At 39.6% G+C, this 13837-nt stretch overlaps 1 protein-coding gene across 3 annotated transcripts in view; it reads right to left on the bottom strand.

The window, feature by feature from the left end:
• C2H1orf94 (chromosome 2 C1orf94 homolog) overlaps positions 1 to 13837 on the bottom strand; it is a 139368-nt gene that overhangs the window by 41827 nt on the left and 83704 nt on the right. For 2 of the 3 annotated variants that reach the window (XM_072133092.1, XM_072133093.1), the window contains exon 4: positions 7384 to 7553. The exons of the other annotated variant lie outside the window; for it this stretch is intronic. In XM_072133092.1, the coding sequence (XP_071989193.1) occupies positions 7384 to 7553 (170 nt within the window). The remainder of the gene's footprint in view (positions 1 to 7383; positions 7554 to 13837) is intronic. 3 annotated transcript variants of the gene reach the window in all.

Raw genomic sequence — 13837 nt, forward strand, 5'->3', positions numbered from 1 at the left:
CACTGCAGTGCCATGGTTTTCAATGGGTGTTTTGGGCACAGGAGCTCTGAATGGTTCTCTTTGCTTTAGCTAATTAAAGAAAGTTAATAAGACCCAAGTGCACAGTCATGCCAAGTATAAAGTATGCAAGGTCCTTTTAACATTTTTTTTAACACTTTGCTTTTTCATAGCCCAAAATAAAGATCAAATGAAACATTTTTAATTTTTATATGAAATTTGCTAATACCTACAGTCAGGAGATCACTCGTGTCACATAATGCATCAACGCTTTTTATATTAAAATTCATAACTGTCAGGAGATCACTGCATTATAATACACTTTATTTGATATTAAAATGTGTCACGTCAAGTGTAAACAACTATGCATTATCTAGAGCAATAAGAGCAATAATTACCATATCAAGGAAATTATAATAGTTATTTAGGACACAAACATTATTTGTAAATCAAATACAGTAAAGATCAAATACTGTGCAACATATTAATGTGGTAAGAAAAATGCTAGAGTGTCACTAGCAAGGCAGCTTGAATGTGCAGTATGTTTCTTAAAGAGGACCTGTCACCAGCAATGCCTGCTGATAACGGGTTACAAGTCCTCCCCAAAGCACCTAAAATTAGCTTCCAGAGGGGCTCTGCACCTTAATTACAGACGTTTTTATGATATGCAAATTAGCTTTTTGTGATCATGTCTGGTATCTGTGACTCTTCTCTCGCCCAGGCAGTGAACCACGCCCCATTATTGTGACTCACAGCTCTGTGTATCTTTAAATCACTGCTCTGCCTTCTTGTACTTAGGGACTGTCTGCTAATATTCAACTACAGACATATAAAGCTCTATGTACAGATGGGAAATATTGTTTCAATTTTCCATATCGTCCCCCATGATGGCCCCCTGGAGGTTGCTTCCCCTTCCTCTTTAGGGACAGGAAATTCAGAGCATTAAAAGGCCCCACCCTCAACATCCCAGCAGTGTTTTTCCTGTGCCTACACAGATAGGGTTGAAAGTAAAACATCTCTCTCTCCTCCAAGGCGGGGGGGGGGGGGGGGGGTGATCTCGTACCTCCGGTAGGTGCCTGCTCCACTGGGGATTCCCTCGTTCGGCCTCCTCGAGAGTACTACTTGTGTCTCCAGGTCCTGGATTGCCATCAGGCAGTGTCAGCGGCCATACGGCTAGTTTTTGGGTCAGCAGCAGTTGGCACATAGCGCTCTATCACCCATAAAGTCACTTCCGGTTTGACTGGAAGTGATGTTAGAGACCTCAGCATCACGGCCTAGGAGATGGTGGGTACTTTCTATAATCAAAAATGGATTTTTTATGCATCGCCTCCTCCTCATTGGTTTATTCTATCCAGGCAATCATTGAACAGTTTTAACAAGTCACCTTTGGAAGGAAGTATACTGCCTGTTGAAGCTGAACGTGATCAGTCCAGTCCATCCAGAAGAAAATGGTACGGGTCATTATTCTCCTTTATTTTTGATTAAAAAAACAAAAAAACACAAATGGAGCCTTCAGATTGACTACAAATTTGAAATATCTGAACCGATGGGTAACATATGTCAAATTCAAAATGGAATCAGTAAAATCTGCCACTCCATTAATATCTTACAAAGTCCTTTTATGTACCTTGGATCTCAAGGATGCATATTATCATGTACCTAGAAACCCAGAGTCACAAAAATACTTATGGTTTGCAGCATTATCTCTGTTGGGGGGGAAATTTCATTTTATGTTTACAGCATTACCCTTTGGTTTCTCTTCAGTTCCTCGAATCTTCACCAAGATCATGGCAGAAGTGGTGAAATACCTTTTAACTGAAGAAGTATTTGTTGTCCCCTATCTAGAAGACTTCGTGCTGATAGGATACTCGGTAAGCCACTTGGAAAATCAGAAGAAGACAACAATAGAAGTGCTACAATCTCTGGGCTGGATCATAAATTTAGAAAAAACAGATCTGGTCCAGAATTACATAAAAGAGTTTTTAGGGGTATCACTGAATTCTGTAACACAAACCTCCTATCTTCCACAGGAAAAAAGGGACAAGCTAATTAGAAAGATCAGGAATTTCCAAAAGAAGAAGTTTGTTTCGGTTTGGACGGCAATGAGTTTTCTGGGATCCATGACATCATGCATTCAGAGTGTGGCCTGGTGCCAAAATAACTGAAGGACTTTGCAATCATGTATTCTGTCAAAATAGGACAGAAATCGTTACTATTTACATTGGCCTTTAGTAATTCCCTCAAAAATGAAAATGTCATTGAATTGGTGGAAGAATCCAAAATACCTACAGAAAGGAGTAGACTGGGTGCAATGATCATTAATTCAGATCCAAACAGATGTCAGTAGCTACGCATCGGGGGGCTCTCCTGCCAGGAAAATATGTTCAGGGCCTATGGTCCCGGAAAATGGCGCAAGTCTCTTCAAACGAAAAGAGAATTGGGCGCAGTCCTTAAGACACTAGAAGCCTGCGCCAGCGATCTGAAGGGACAACACTTAAAAATCATGTCAGACAATACCAGTACAGTTGCTAACTGGAAGCAGATCGAGGAAATTACTAAAAATATCACAAAAATTTGTTTTTGTGGGCAGAGGAAAACATTTGGTCAATTTCAGCCATCCATCTAAAGGGCTCAGAGAATGTGGTGGCAGATTACCTCAGAAGGTCTCAGATCCTTCCCCATGAATGGAGCCTGAACAAAGAGATCTTGCAGGAGATTGTTTTAAGATGGGGGCTACCTGCCATCGACCTGTTTGCCTCAAAAGTTCTACTCGCTGAATCCAGGAGAGGTTCCTTGGGTACTAGATGCATTTTCTTAGGTCTGGAACCAAGATCTGGTATATGCTTTTCCCTCGATTCCGTTGATAAGAAGGGTACTGTAGAATCAATAAGTCAGTCCAGCCTTATTTTAAAAGCACCCTTTTAGCCAAAAAAGAATTGGTTCCCACTTCTACAGAAATTAGCAGTGGACTTTCCATTCATCCTTTCCAAGAGGCCAGACCTTCTACATCAGGGACCAGATCTTCACCAGATCTTCATCAGCCTGGATCTTGAAAGCGCCCTCTTGAAATCAAAAGGAATATTGTGTAAGGTAATTAAAACCTTAAAAAATAGTAGGAAGCCGGTAATTCATGCCATATATTTTAAAATATGGAAAAAGTTTTGTTCCTGGTCAAAAGGTATGCCTAACCAAGATTTCCCCAATATCTGTCAGACCCTTCATTTTCTGCAGGAGGCAGGGCCGAATTAAGGTTGGTAGGGACCCTTGGGCGCAAAATATGGTGGGAGCCCCCATTGAATGTAGTTGGAACAGCAATAGTTATATACCACTCCCCAGCAATAACTATATGCAGCCTCCCAAGTAATCACTATATACAGCATCCAGAATTCACTATATACAGCCCCCAGACATCACTATAAACAGCTCCTCCAGCAATCACTGTATACAGCCCCCCAGCAATCACTATATACAGCTCCACCAGCTATCACTATTTACAGCCCCCAGTAATAAATATATACAGCCCCAAGTAATCACTATATACAGCCCCCAGAAAGCACTATTTACAGCTCACCAGAAATCACTATATACAGCCCCCAGTAATGACTATATACAGCCCCTCCGGCAATCGCTATATACAGCTCCCACAGCAATCACTATATACAGCTTTCCCAGCAATCACTGTATACAGCTCCCCCAGCATTCACTGTATACAGTTCCCCCAGCAACCACTATATACAGCTCCCACGGTAATCACTATATACAGCCCACAGTAATCACTATATACAGCCCCCAAGATTACCTATATACAGTCCCACAGCATTAACTATATACAGCCCCCTATAGTAACTATGTACAGCCCCTATAATAAATATACAGCCACCTATAATAACTATATAACTATATACAGATTCCATATAATAACTATAAAGTCCCCATATAATAACTATATACAGCCCCCCAATAATAACTATATATACCCCAATAATAACTATATACACCACCAATATTAACTATATACAGTTCCCCTTTAATAACTAAATACAACCCCTATAATAACTATACACAGTCCCCCTATAATAACTATGCACAGTCCCCCTATAATAACTATATACAATCCCCCTATAATTTCTATATACAGTCCCCTATAATAACTATATACACCCCCTATAATAACTATATAAACCTCCTATAATAACTATCTACAGTCAACCTCTAATAACTATAAACACCCCCCTTATAATAACTATATACAGTCCCCCTATAATAACTATACACTGTCCCCCATGATAACTATTTACACCCCCTATAATAACTATATACACCCTCTATACTAACTATATACAGTCCCCCTTTAATAACTATATACACCCCCCTATAATAACTATACACAGTCCCCCTATAATAACTATACACAGTTCCCCTATAATAACTATATACAGTCCCCCTATAATAACTATATACACCCCCTTATAATAGATACATATAGTCCTCATATAATAACTATACACTGTTCCCCCATAATAACTATATACACCCCCTATGATAACAATATACAGTCCCCCTATAATAACTATATACAGTCCCCCTAAAATAACAATATACAGTCTCCCTATAATAACTATATACAGTCTCCCTATAATAATATACATCCCCTATAATAACAATATACAGCCTCCCAATAATAAACAACTATATGCAGACTCCTATTATTGCTATATACACTCCCCCCATAATAAATATATACAATCCCCTATAGTTACTATATACAGTCGTAGATAAAATAATAAAATTGTACTCACCTTCCAACGTTCCCCCGATGCGTGCCGTCCTCAAAGATGGCGGCGCCCTGCTACAGGCGGCTCCGTGACTGTCGCGGCACAGTGAGGTCACCCGCACGACACCACACTTTGCGCAGTCAGCGGCAGGGCACCGCCATTTTTGTTTACATGCTACTTATAGTTCCCTCGCTCTGCCATAGATGAAAGGCAGACACATCGCCAAGATTCGGCCTGGGGAACCAGGAGCCATATACAGGCAGTCCCAGGGTAACATACAAGATAGGGTCTGTAGGTTTGTTCTTAAGTTGAATTTGTATGTAAGTCGGAACTGTATATTTTAACATTGTAATCCCAGCCAGAACTTTTTTGGTCTCTGTGACAATTGGATTTTAAAAATGTCGGGTTGTCATAAGCATCCGGATTAACAATAAATCTTCATTACAGACACCAGTGATACCTGTTACAGCTGATTATTGCAGCCTAGGACTAAAGGACAATAAATTACCAATATCCAGAGGTCCGTTTGTAACTAGGAGTCGTATGTAAGTCGAGTGTTCTTAAGTAGGGGACCGCCTGTACACTGTTGGCGATTCGGGCGGTCATGCGACCGTCTGAATCGCCCACATTTGGTGGGGGAACCTTTAAGGGCAAAGTGACGGGAGGGTGCGTCCTGGGAGCCCCCCCATTTTCAGGCCCTGGCAGGAGGGGAAGGAAAAAGGGCTACGACCTAGTACCTTGAAAGTCCAGCTCTCAGCCATGAGCGCCTTCATTGACACAGCGCTAGCAGAACACAGGTGGGTAAACAGATTTTTCCAGGGACTGTACAAGCTTACGTCCTACTATTAAAGAGTCATCAGTGGGATTTATCTTTAGTCTTGAATGCTTTAACCACATGCCCTTTTGAACCAAATGACCCCTACAACATGTGTTTCTTAACACTAAAAACCGCTTTCCAAATAGCCATCACATCGGCTAGAAGGCTAAGTGAGTTGCAAGCTTTGTCTATCTGTGAGTGCTATTTATCACCTGTAAGGCATTATAGACTGAGCCTTTTAGCTTCTAGAGATTTGGCCTGTGGTCGGAAAGTTCTCCTGGCTGTGGTCCCTCCCTAACTGGGAAAAATTTGGTATGTCTCCAGAGAGCCAACATGGGGGACGATATGGAGAAAAGGCATTAGTCCTTACCGGTAATTCAGTTTCCATAAGTCCACCATGAAGGCCCTGATATTTTCCCTCCCATTTTTGTATGTGAAATTAACCTACTAAACTACACTGGTGGGAGGTTGAGGGTGGGGCATTTTAATGCTCTCAATTTCCTGTCCCTACATAGGAAGGGGAAGCAACCTCCAGGGGGTCATCATAGTGGACTTATGGAAACCAAATTACCGGTAAGGGCTAATTCCTTTTTTTTTTTACTTGTGTTACATTCAGGTCCTTCAGCCTTCTAAGAATAGCAAATTGTACACCATGTATGTGATTATATAAAATCATAGCAGCCTCCATGGAGGATGGAAGGAGTGTGAAGGACAGCCCATTTTGCGCTACTATGAGCACTTCATCTTGCCGCCTAATATGTGTTGCATAGAAGGCCACGTGACCATTACTAGATGTGCCCCTATATGTTTGAAAAATGTTAGTAAATGTGCCCCATTGTCCGTTCTTTGCATAGTTCTTTCAATTGGATGTTTCTAATGTCTTTGTCATATGAATTTATTGTGACAATATTAAAAATGCACTAGATACAAGGAGGACTTCTTTTTGTCATACTTTACTGATACATCATGTGATATAATGGGGCTTATTTACTAAAGTCCCGTGGCTGCACTTTGGTCGGGTTTTCTGACGTTTTGTGATTTGCACCGCTGGGACAGGTATTTAACTGGGGATTGTGTTGCACGCGATCGGATTGTGGCGCGGCTGCACTGGCTTGCATGTAACAGAAATCAGGGGGCAGGCCGTCGGATGATCTGACTGAGTCGGACTGAGTGCAGGATTTAACTTTTTAAATTGTGTCACAAGATCAAGCTCTTACATGTACCGGGAAGAAGAAGTTAAACTCCGGTGGACCTGAGCGGGGAAGGGACACATGCAGTATATCGGGGGCACGATCTTAGTGAATCGCGGCACAATGCATTATCATTAGAACAATGCGTTTTGGGTGAACTCCTTAGACAGGTCAGTAAATGTGCACAATTGTTTTCTTTAAGGAGGAAATATTTAGGTTTTTCTAGTTAAAGTCTTCTCTATATTATTTTATAAAAATATGCTTTTCTGTATTGCTGTTTGGTATATTTCAAGTAACAAGGATTTCAAGATCAATGCCTTACATCTTCTACAGTATTTGAGAAATTGTAGGCCTTATGTGCTGCCTGTCAAAAGTACCAAATGCCAGACGTACAACCTCCTTAATTGACTCAAATGCTAATGCAACCTTTTTTTTACTACAAGGAAACCACTGTACTCTAAAAACGCAAATCCACAAGAACAACATATTGTAAATATCTGTACTTGCTCAGAAAATAACAGACAAACTGGGCAAACAGCAGCAGAACAGCGTAGGTAGCAAAAAAAAATAATAAAAGTAAAAGTGAGGATCATAAAAAACTTACCCACAAGTATTGGGGAAGGGAAACTGTGGTCCATCACCTGCCATTCTCAGGTGGTCTCTTGTATCAACGTTAGGTTTTGGAAAACTTCTCATTAGGTAATATGGATGTACATATGGCATGTAATTCATCATCTGAAGATAAGGCATATAAAACATAGGGCGAGTGCTGTGCTGTAAGTTAAAAAGGCAGATGATAAAAAAACATTGAAACATTGATTAAGGTTTAAGGGTATTAGACTTTAAACAAATGCCTTCTACTTATACCAAAACCAATATACCAGAAACTTGTAAATTCTCAAATAATTCTTAATTTAATCATTCTCTTGCCCTTTACAGACATTCAGAAATCATAAGATTCTGCTCCCTGATTCAATTTTGCTCTTTTACATACATAATGCAGAACAAAACAGCTCTACTGAACAATATTGATGTAAATAAGCACTTGGGCTGGACAAGGAGGCATTTTGTTGACCCTTTGTGAATAGTTGAAATAAAGATACAGGACCCTTGTAAGACTAATAAAATAAACATTTAAAGAGGACCTTTCACCACCTCATACATGTGGAGATTAGCATACCATTTAGTAGGGGCTGTTACATAGATTCTGGGGCAGTTTAAATTTTTTCTCAGCTCCCACGGTTGCAGAGATATCAGTCCTGGTATCTGACTGTTGTAATCTGTGTTTGGTCGGAGAAGAGGGGCTGGAGCTGGAGGTGTGTTTTAAGCTAGTCTTCTCTCATTCTGTCCAATCAGTGGCAGGCAATGTCAGAGAATCTACTATGCCCAGTAGTGAGTGGTAATTTTTCTATGTGCATCTAAAGGCTGTGTTCATACATAATCAACTAATATCAGCTTTGATCAAACACAGATTATAATGATCATATACCGGGACTGATATCTCCACAACCATGGGGGCCTGACAGAAAATTCAACTGCCCCTGAATCTGTGTAACAGCACTACAGAATGGTGTGCTAATCTGCACAGGTTTGAGGTGGCGAAAGGTCCTCTTGAATGAACAAGACATACAGGGTGCTAAAAGTTCACAATTCCTGGCGCACGTTCAAGCATTTAGAATTTTTTTCTCCTCTACACCACCCTCAGGCCAAATGACAGGGACATTAGGATGTATTTAACATAGCCAGGGCATAATCATGCACTCGATATACTAAGAGGTCGTATATGTATATATATATATATACTCTTTGTATATCCGGGTCGATGTTTGCTGGGGGGGTAATGTCAAAACCAACACATAATGCACCAGTTCCTGATGAATTTTCAATGAGAGTAAAAGGGACACCTTTTAACAATAAGGGACACAATAAAGGGCCACAATAACTCACACAATCAGGTTCTGCATGAGCTATTCAACGCTAATTCTCTGAAGAAACTGTTTTCTATCCCAGTTACTACAGCAGCAAAGAAAAAAATGTCCTGTCTTTTACCTCATCAGCCAGAAATTTCTGCCCCCTAACATGGCTGCAGAAGGAGGGTCATGTTGTCTCTATCTGTCCATGAACAAAAGCACTGCCAGGTCCTTATGATAGTGTTCATGAATATAAGTTCAAGGTCACGGCAGGGCGATTGTTCATGGACAGATAGAGATCACATGACCCTCCATCTGCAGCCATTACATGGTTAGGAATTTCTGTCTGATGAAGTAAAAGACAAGAGGATTCACTTTACTTATTAATAAAGCCTTTAATGGATGTGTATCGGAAAATTACCTAATATACTGCCCCCCCCACACACACTTACACACACATTACAAAAAAAATGAGGTAAAGTGGCTAACCCCTTTAAGTCACCTGAAATTACACTTACAGTACTAAACGGTCATCTAGTAAATTATTTAATAATATTTTACACATAGTAAGATTATATTTGTAAACTCCATACATCTACGGTAATTAAAAAGATTTCTAATTAAAACTACAGTAAGCATTTCAGTTACAAGGCATCACCAAAGATACAATTTGGGACTTAAAAAAGTGAGAACAAAAACTTTGGTCACATTCCTTTTGTAAAACATAAATACAATAGGGAACTTCCATTTTAATTTTATTATGACTATTTTATAAATGGAAAATTGACAGATGCTTTAATATGACAAAGTAAGCATTTTCTGGTATTTAGATATGAAAATTAAGAGGGGATTTTTGAGAAGAATAATAATTTTTGGGAATTAAGTGGATTAAGGGAGGTAGTTATCATGCGCTGACGTGTTATAGCTCCACCACACCTCTGGTGCAGCTGGATACATTAAAAGGCTTCAGGTTCTTGATGTATCCGCCGGGCAGCATTTTATTTCCATGCTAGGTCCTGCCTGGCATAGAAGTAAGTGCAGCCAGCAACTTTTCAGGCCCCGCCAGCTGAGCCCACAGCCAAGACCGGCTGCGCCACCCCACACCCTCCACACACTCTTGCCGTGGATGTAGCAGAAAGAGGAAAATGATCTCAAGTGAAAGTAATACGCATTTGTGAATATGCATAAAACGCATACAATAATAAATATACAAAAATGGGAAAACAGCCAATACATATATGCTTCCAAGACTGGGAACAAATGTCACCCACCCCTAGAAGTAGTTGCTTTCATTCAAGCAAATGAGAATTTTTACAATGAAATGTTATTACTGAGTTCAATGTTGAATAAGACTACTTGCACACAAACTTATGCTCACCTGGGCCATAGCCTCAACCACGCACAGAAGAGAGGTGGGGTGTGGGCTGCACAGGCCATAGTACTGCGATATATATGAAATGCCCTGTATACTGTATTTCCGTGCACAGTCACAGTGTAGTGAGATAACTTGTGCTCACCGCAACATGACCAGGTGCCTTAGGCTTCTATGGAGTCTGAGATCGGCCGTATATTGGTCCCCATTTCAGTCCCAGGTGAGGCTGTTGTCCTTACTTTGATAATTTACACCAGAATGATGCCTTTCCTGTCTAATATTTTTGACTCCAACTAGAGAGAAAAGTAATGATCCCAATGTATTCACCATCTAAACTTAACTTCTGCCAGAAGACTGCGTGAGTTTAGTTGGGAAGAAACTGGTTTTAGTTTTGTTAATATGTTGGACTGTGGATATTTTTTCTGTTGATGTTGCTGTTTGAGGGTTTTTATGACATAATTCTGAGTGTCTATAGGTCATTAGGTAACTTTAGGTAACTAAAATATCAAATCTTTCTATGGGCTTTTTAAGATAAAACACTATGGGGTAAATTTACTTACCCGTCTGTCGCTTCCCTGCTCAGGTCCACCGGAGTTCACCTTCTTCCCGGTGCATGTAAGTGCTTGATCTTGCGACACAATTTGAAAGTTAAATCCTGAATTCAGTCCGAATCCGTTGATCGTCCGCCCCCTGATTTCTGTTGCATGAAAAGCCAAAATACCAAAAGCCAGCTGTACCAAAATTTGATTGCGTGCAACAAAATTCCCTGTTAAATAGCTGTCCCAGCCACACAAAACTTGAAAATGAAAGTGAGGCCTCGGACCCTTAGTAAATAATCCCCTATGTTTACATTTGTGTTATACATTAAAAAGTCTGTGTAATTTATGGGTCAATTTAATTTTAACAATAGCAAACTAGCTTCATTTGGGTTTTACTAATTTTACTCTGTATGAACATAACACAATGATCAGTCATTCAATGATTGTTATCAGCCTGAACAGATTTAAGCAATATTGAAGCACCTGGGATCTATCAATGATAAGATTTGCAAACAAATAACATGAGGGTTATTCATTCTAATTTGGACCCAGACCAAATTGCGCTTTCTAAGTGTGCCCAAACCAAATCATGACTACTTAAAAACAGAGAAATGATGGTTCGCTGGTAGGTAATATGAGCTTGAGCGCCTGCAGTAACATTGTTTAGACAAGGTACACCATTGCATCAAAAGCATTACCAATAGGGATAAACATACAATATTAGATAGCATTCAGAGGTAGAGTCAACAACTGTTTGTAATAAACAATTGAGGGATCAATTCTCCATGACCATAACAAAGCCATTATCAGTACCATCATCAGTACCATGAGTAGTATATGTCTGGATGCACAAGTGCCTCATGGATGCAGTGGAGATCTACGCTGGGTATGCAGCCATTCATCAGCATCCCCCGGAGTGGAGAAGAACAATTCCCTATTACCGTCCACCACTCACAGATGGAAGGAAATGACATTGAATAAAGGTTGCACCTCTCACGCAGCCTCCTCTTGATATCAGCGAGTGTGGCCCTTAATTTTTGTAGCTCCATCGAGAAATCAGGGGAAAAGGAGAATTTAACATTATCCACTCATATCTCCACTCATTTTGTGACTTTTTGGGGAAAAATCCCAGACAGAAAATAGATAATAAGAACACTTATTAAAGTGCCAAAGCCACTTTAACAAATCTGATTGGCAGTGGAGCCCCAGAAGTAGACACAGAACTGTCCTATGGAACCAGCCTAAAGATAAATTAACCCCGATATCTTATAGTAAATATTTAACATAATTCACATAAGTTCATAATAAATTTCAATAAGACTTGTGAGATAGATAAGCCCCCTACATCCTATTATGAGAAATAAATCTACCTATCCGTCTATCTACCATTTTATCTATCAAGATATACACTTGTAAATATATGATGGAGACAGATAGAACAATAGTCTTTATTTGAGCTCTTAGAGGATGTTGCAGAGTATCAGCTGACAAAATGATTTCTACTGGGATTATTTTAAAGGATATTGTGGACATAGAAATGATTAATTTCCAGAACGGTGAACCTCCCAATATTTGTAAGTGATTGCTAGCCTGACAAGGATTTTAATGACAGGTACCATTGTTTTATCATGCTATGAATCGCAGTGTAATTCAGTTTGGCATGCTGCACTTAGTGTAATAAAGATGCCTCTGTGACACAGAACTGCTTGCCTATAATGATGTTTAGAGCAGGGTATGTGTATTCACTGTCAACTGCGTGATGGGCTTGTAATGCACTGAATAGGAGCTGGAGAAAATGAGGTAACTGACGACAGCTCCACATAAAATACCTACTTCCTTTGCCCTTGTAACTACCTACTATAACTCTGGTCATTTCTATAGATAAGTACTGTCTGTGTTCCCTGGCATTGTAATCCTTCATTACAAATTCCTCTTTTGTGTAAGTGAACATTAGTCTATGTGAAATATCTGTCTCAAAGCCTGAGACATGGGGATAAACAGAGTCAATTTATCATGTATTGACTGGTGATGACAATAAAACTTGGGCTTTCTTGGTAACCAAATTAGAGAAGGTATTTTTTTCTATTCTATCTATTGTTTGTTTAATGATGGTTAGAAAGTACATAGAAACAAATGTGCCATTGGCAGCTCTGGAGCACTGCAGACAAATCTGGAAATTACTGAGCCTCCATGTCATGTTCTTTAACCGGTTAAGGACCGGGCCCTTTCCTGTTTTTTCATGTCCATTTTTCACTCCCCACCTTCAAAAATCTATAACTTTTTTATTTTTACACGTAAAGAGCTGTGTGACGGCTTGTTTTCTGCGTAACAAATTGCACTTCATAATGATGGTATTAAATATTCCATGCCATGTACTCTGAAGCGGGAAAAAAATTCCAAATGCAATGAAAATGGTGAAAAAACGCATTTGCGCCATTTTCTTGTGGGCTTGGATATTACGTCTTTCACTGAGCGCCCCAAATGACATGTCTACTTTATTCTTTGGGTCGGTACGATTAAGAGGATACCAAATTTGTATAGGTTTTATAATGTTTTCATACATTTACAAAAATTAAAACCTCCTGTACAAAAATAATTTTTTTTATTTTGCCAACTTCTGGCGCTAATAACTTTTTTATACTATGGTGTACGGAGCTGTGGGTGGTGTCATTTTTTGCGAAATTTGATAATATGTTCAATGATATCATTTTTAGGACTGTACGACCTTTTGATCACTTTTTATAGATTTTTTTAGATTTTTCAAAATGGCAAAAAAGTGCCATTTTCGACTTTGGGCGCTATTTTCCGTTACGGGGTTAAACGCATTGAAAAACCGTTATCATATTTTGATAGATCGGGCATTTTCGGACGCGTCGATACCTGATGTGTTTATGATTTTTACTGTTTATTTATATTTATGTCAGTTCTAGGGAAAGGGGGGTGATTTGAAATTTTAGGTTTTTTAATTATAATTTTTTTTTTTTAAACTTTTTTTTATTTTTATTTATACTATTTTTCAGACTCCCTAGGGTACTTTAACCCTAGGTTGCCTGATCAATCCTATCATATACTGCCATACTACAGTATGGCAGTATATGGGGATTTTCTTCCTCATTCATTACAATGTGCTATCAGCACATTGTAATGAAGGGGTTAAAACGAAATAGCCTCGGGTCTTCGGAAGACCCGAGGCTACCATGGAGACGGATCGCCGCCCCCCGATGACGTCACGGGGAG

This window comes from Engystomops pustulosus, chromosome 2, assembly GCF_040894005.1.
Source record: "Engystomops pustulosus chromosome 2, aEngPut4.maternal, whole genome shotgun sequence".
Classification (NCBI taxonomy): Eukaryota; Metazoa; Chordata; class Amphibia; order Anura; family Leptodactylidae; genus Engystomops; species Engystomops pustulosus.